Source organism: Trichosurus vulpecula, chromosome 3 (assembly GCF_011100635.1).
Source record: "Trichosurus vulpecula isolate mTriVul1 chromosome 3, mTriVul1.pri, whole genome shotgun sequence".
Classification (NCBI taxonomy): domain Eukaryota; kingdom Metazoa; phylum Chordata; class Mammalia; order Diprotodontia; family Phalangeridae; genus Trichosurus; species Trichosurus vulpecula.
Window position 1 is genome coordinate 113,639,568 of NC_050575.1, and position 5,916 is coordinate 113,645,483.

Below are 5,916 nucleotides of genomic sequence, written 5' to 3' on the forward strand. Positions count from 1 at the left end.
GTCCATGTAAATACATACAAATATAATCAAAGAATCTCGTGTACATATGTACATCTAACCATACAGATGTCTAGTGGGCACACGGTGATATACACATTCCTATATGCTTTTAGGCATGTTATATTTTTCCTCAGCCCAGGGTCTAGACCAGGTCCCTGGTTTTAGGACCTCTCTTTGGGCATTTGGTTTCCTGCCCCCACTCTCTATTTCTTGGCTGTCCCAGACAAATCTTTTTCCTTCTCCCACATCTGAACCCAGTATGTGCCCCCACTCCCATGTCCCTTGCTGGGAGCACTGGCCCCAGGGGTGGGGCCTAGAGACTAGGAAAAGGGCCCATCTCCTAACTCCTAGGCAGGTGGTGGCTGGCGCAGCTGAGACCAGTGGGCAGTGGGGTGGCTGCCAGGGCAAGGCAGGGGCAGGAAGGAGTCAGCTGCCAGGCTACATGCCAACTCTGAACAGGCTCACCCTGCCTCCATGGCCCCACAGGCCTGGCCACCAAGGCCAGATAAAACCACCTCCAGTTTGCTGCACCATCCCCCCCTTCCCCAACAGGCCAAGGCTTTGGGCAGGTGTGTGTGGGAAGGGCAGGGCAGGGCTGCAGGTGGGAACACCCACCCACCTTTTCCAACCCCCTTCCCCATCAGAAGTTTTGGTTTTTTTATTCAGCCTCCTCTTGTTCCCAGCTGCTGTTCCCTTTTCATGTCACAGAGGAAAGGGGCTTTAGAGGAGCCCTGAGTCCAGCCCCTTCGTTTACAGTTGATAAAACAGACTTGGCACACAGCAGATTGGTGGCAGGCAGCTATCATAGAATGCTGGAGCTGTGAGGGAATTTAGAGATCTAGTGCAAACCATTCCTTTCACAATTAGGGAAACAGGTTCAGAGAGGAACTGACTTGCCCAGGGCCACTCAGCCAGTTTGTGGCAGAGATCCTAAATCCTCAGAGTTGGTTGTAAACTCAGTGATCAGATTGTCTAGTTCCAGCCCCCTCATTTTACAGATGGGGAAGCCCAGGGAGGCCAAGTTAACTTGCCCAAGGTCACACAGCTGGTGAGCTAAAGAAGCCCAGGTCTCCTGACTCTTCAGCCTAGGGCATGTATTGCCTCCCCCAGCTCTGCACATAAATGGCTGCCTAAATGCCTACTGTTCCAGGCCAGCTGGGTCATGAGTTGGCTTGGGTAAAAGGGCAGAGATGAAGTATTATGCTGGGGGAGGGGGTTGAGGGGGAAGGGGTGGGAGGACTTTTAAAGATCCAGGAAGGTTGAGTCTGATAAAGGTTACTATCCAACGGTTCACCACTCAAGATAGTGTCAAAGATCAGAAACCACAGGCTGTCAACGTCCCCCCTTCTAAGCCCAAGGGCTGATTCTTATCCACCAGAGCTCCATCTCAAAACCAGGCAAGAAGACTCCAATTTACCAATTATTTGTTTAATAACAAAACGCCCCCCACACTATTGTAAAAAACAATATTCTTAATAATCATTGTAATATACAATACAGGCAATTATTTTCTCAGAAATCTGAGAAGCAAAAATCAAATTACATTTTTTTCAAGGAGTGTCTTTAAAAAAAATAATAAAACAGGTCTCCCCCGAGCACAGAGAAGTCAAGAGTCTCACTGGGGCCCGGAGGTCTCTGGCCCCTGGGGCTGCAGCGACTCCATGCCCCCTAGCCCCAACGGGGCGCTGGGATGGGCCAGCTCATCCCACGGAGTTCGTGGGAGGTCACTCTCCCACGCAGGACAGCGTGTCTCCCGACTGCCCCTTTCCTCGCGAGGTCGGGAAGGGAACGGGGAAATCTGGGAAACCCACGGGCGCTTTTTTCCCCTCGCCCCAGCTTCCAGAGTCTGTGGTCGTCTGCCGGACGTCTCAGCGGCACAGTATACGATCATCTGCACCAACGCAGGCAGCCTAAGAGAAAGAGAGGAAGAGGGGAGGCGGTGAGTTGGCTGTTCAGGTCCCTAAGAACCGCGACAAGCTTCAGTGCTCCCCAAGACTGGAAAGAGGGACGAAGTACGCATGATCCGCCCCTTCTAATCCAGCCCGAAGTGTGGGGTACGACAAGGACCCTCCCGCCCTAGATCCTCCCAATCCGCCTTTCCCACCACCCACCCCAGGAGCAGATGCCTCCCCGAAAACTAGGAAAGCGTGCTCACCTCGGCCGCGAGGGCACTCATCTCGCCGTTGAGGGTGCTGAGGGGCGCCCGGGCAGGGAGACCCCGGCCCCCAGGGGTGCCGGCGGCCTGAGAGTCCAGCTCCAGCTGCAAGTCCCAGATGTAGTCAATGACGTGCTGCAGGATCTCCACCTTGCTGACCTTGCGGTTCTGGGGCAGCGTAGGCACCAGCTCCTTGAGGCGAGAGTAGCACCCGTTCATGTCGTAGAGCAGCACGTTCACCTGCTGCTCGTCCAACAAGGCAGGGAGCCGGGTGCCAGCCCCGCCGCAGCGCGAGATGGCTACGCTCTGTTCCGACAGGCAGCGCACCACTTCCCCGGCACCTCCAGACACCTTTCCGGCCTTGAGCGCGCAACTGGGGCCAGCGGCGGCGGTGCTACCACTCGCAACCTTCATGATTCAGCCGTCGAACGAGGAACCAAGGAAGAACCGGGACACGGGTAAGAGCTAGGACCGCGAGGCGGGGAAAGAGCGAGGAAGCCGGCAGTGCGGACACACCAGGTAAATTTGCAGCTAAGAGAGAGAGAGAAACGCAATCGTGCGAAGTCCGCGACCTGATTTCTTATTTATATACCAGTTGGAGCCAGAGAGAGGCGGAGCCAGAACGTTCAAAAGCAGCCAATGATAGGTCGGGGGTGGGACTGCCGCCTTGTTAGGGAACCGCCCCCCTGTTCCCCACGTGCGGCGTAGCGTAAAGGGAGTTAAAGGAGCCCAGGTCCCTACGGGACGGGAATCTGGGGGTTTAGAGAAGCTGGGGTGGGGGCTGCAGGGGGGATGGGATTGCAGGAATGTGACAACCTCTTTAAGTGGTTTAGTGACAGCTCAGACAGCCTGGGTGTAATGTCGAGAATTTAAAGTCTTCCTCTTTTTGGGTCTCTTTGCACCCCTGGATTCGGGGCTCCTCGATATTGCTGAGGAGGATCCTCCCCCTCCAATCCCAGGCCAAGCTAGGACATGAGACCGCGGGGACTGGGGAGTGTCCATTCCTCCGGCAGAAGCCGCCTGCAGCTACTGCCTCGGGGATTCCCTCCGGGGTTTGTGCTTCCCACTGCAGATACTGGGGCTGAGAGCACAAGGACTCTGGTCCCTCGCACCCCAATCTCCAGCTGGCTCCTTGTAGGACCGCCCGCCGGGGGCTCCCGCCAATCCGTGCACATTCCTTGGCGGTGTTTCCTGGGGCGGGGGGAGGAGGATTGTAAGCACCCCCTGCCCTGGATCTCGATCGAGGGGTCCCCAGCTCCCACTCTCAGACCGCTGCTGCCCTCCCTCCCCCTCCTCCAGCTTTCACCGACCCCCTTGGCGGGCCCAACCCTGTGTCAGTGTCTAAACAAGCGGCTCAGACCGTTAGACGCCAGTCCCGTGACGTCACCCATTCATAAAACCCGGACGGGCTGTCAGGCTGGCGCCGCGCGGGCGGTCGCCATGGAGACCGCAAACAGGGGCTCGCGCGCCTTTCCCTCTCCCCCCGCCCCTCCAAACACTCACACACTCTCTCACAGTTAGTCACCTGCAAAAGTGCAAAGGCAGGGGCTCAACGCGGAGCCAGTCAGTCATTTATCACCTTAAAACTTCGAAGTGGAGATTAGCTACATCTCGCACCTGCAAAACTGCCGTGGCCCTGCCGTACCCCCTCCTCCGGCTTTGGCTCTGTTGAGCCTCTGTCTTAGCCCTTGGCTCGGCGCGGCCGCCTCGCCTCCGCCCTGCCTGCAGCCGCCGCCGCTGCTTCTGGGGTTCCCCTAGAGCCCCAAACTTCCCTGCAAAGAGAAAAACTGGGGAGAAGCTGTAAACCACTTCTTCCAAGGCGGGGGAGGTAGGGTTCAAGGAAAACTGAAGGCCGAGAGTGGCCTGGGACTGGGGGGCGCAAAAATACGGCGATGAATTCAAACATGTAGCCCAAGAGGATTTTTTATACCGTGGGCTTATTTTCCAGTTCTTTGCCACTACCAAAAGAGCTACTATAATTTTTTTTTGTATACATGAGTCCTTTTGCTCTTACTTTGATTTCTTTGGGGGTAGAAGCAACTCCCCAATTCATAAAAGGGTCCAAGCAGGGACCGTAGTACAGAGAGTGTTAGAGCCCGAGGGTCCTGAGAGCACATCTCTGAGGTCTCTCCGTAGTGTCAATTCTTGGCTGTGATTTTGGGCAAGTCGCTTAATCTCTTTGGGTCGGTTTCATTATCTGTAAAAAAGAAAGGGCTGCACTTAGATGACCCCTAAGCTCCCTTCTAGCTCTGTTGCAAGAAAGCTTAAATAATAAAGATTCACTAAAGGAAATAAAATGTTTCTCTTGACAACTCTGAAACCATGATTCTTCATTTTGCAGATGAGGAGACAAGTCACCTGACCTAGGTCCTACAGCAGGTTAAAGGTAAAGCCGTTTCAATTCAACAGATAGTTATTAAAGGCCTACTGTGTGTAGAGTGTTAGATGCCCCATTGTGGAGTACAGATGCCCGACTCTGGATTTCAGAAGGCTTCCTTGTCTGGGGAGCCTGTAAGCTCGGGCAGGTTCTACAATACTAGAAAGCCTGATGGAACATTCAATAGGGGAAGGTAACATCTATGGCTGTGAGTATGGGGATAGGAATTAGGATAGTGATTTCTTTGGATGTAGGCAGCTGGCTTCCAAAAGCACTGTGTGTGTCTTCTCTGCAATCTGTAGCCTAAGACAGTTATCTGGGGTCACTGAGAGCTTGTGACTTGTCCAGAGTCACACAGCCAATATAATAACTTGAAACCACATCTTCTTGGCTACACATTGGGAATCAGGAAAGGAAGCATTTAGAAAGGAGTGTCTGAGTTGAGTTTTAAAGGATATTAGGAATTCTAAGAAGCAAGGAGGAATGAAGAGTGAGTGCATTCTAGGGATGGGAGACCATCTATACAAAGACTTGGAGACCAGAAGGGAGTACCGTATAATAAGGGTGGAAAGTTAGGTAGGAGCCAGGTTGTAAAGGACTTTAAATGCCAAAAAAGAGTTTAACTCTAGAGGTAATAGGGAGCCTCTAGAGTTTATTGAACAGAGGGATGACATAGGACTGTATTCTTGGAAAATCACTTTGGTATCTATGTGGAGATGAATTCTTTGGCCATACTAATCCATTAATGCAAGGAAAAAAAATTTAATGGCCCTCAGCCTTATGCAGTAGTGGAATGGCAAAAAAGGGGGACATAGGGTGGTAAAAACTTACGTGTAGGTGATCTAAATGTGAGATGTTTGTCCTGTGACTGATAGTTTGATCTGTTAGAAGAACTGAACCACAGAGAAGTCAATATTCTTGATGTCACAAGAAATAAACCAGAATATAACTTTCAGCTAAATGACTCACAGGTTCTCATTAGAGAGGACCCAAAGGACAATGCAGAGGCACATGGTGGATATAATAGGCCACAGAATATTGCCATGGTCTTCACTCCGGAAGCTGTATAGTCGGAATCATTGAGAAATGGGATGATCCTAATGAACAGCATGGCATGATGGAAAGGGCATTGAACATGGACGATCTGGGTCCAAATGTGGCTCTGCCACAGAGAATCCCTTTGACTTTGGCCAAATCACTCATATTCTCTGGGCCTTGTTTTCCTTGTCTTTATAAAATCCAGACGGTTGGACTAGATGACCTCAAAAAGGTCCCTTCCAACTCTAAATCTATGATTCTATTACCCTGAGTGGCATGCAGGGGTTTGGAGATGAGGTCAATGCTGCTAACCTCAAAATAGGGGAAAACAAACAAACACAGTTCC

At 52.2% G+C, this 5,916-nt stretch overlaps 1 protein-coding gene across 1 annotated transcript; it reads right to left on the minus strand.

The window, feature by feature from the left end:
* Positions 1 to 1,412: 1,412 nt before the first annotated feature.
* Positions 1,413 to 2,713, minus strand: ID1 (inhibitor of DNA binding 1, HLH protein). The gene is made up of 2 exons (XM_036750963.1): positions 2,156 to 2,713; positions 1,413 to 1,910 (listed from the first exon to the last, which is right to left on the minus strand). The coding sequence occupies exons 1-2, from the start codon at positions 2,567 to 2,569 to the stop codon at positions 1,869 to 1,871; spliced, it is 456 nt and encodes a 151-aa protein (XP_036606858.1). The 5' UTR covers positions 2,570 to 2,713; the 3' UTR covers positions 1,413 to 1,868.
* Positions 2,714 to 5,916: the final 3,203 nt, after the last annotated feature.

Coding starts and splice junctions, on each gene's coding strand:
- ID1 (XM_036750963.1), bottom strand. CDS start 2,569: ATGAAGGTTGCGAGTGGTAGCACCGCCGCCGCTGGCCCCAGTTGCGCG. Junction 1,911..2,155: donor TGAGTGCCCTCGCGGCCGAG/GTGAGCACGCTT, acceptor TCTTTCTCTTAG/GCTGCCTGCGTTGGTGCAGA.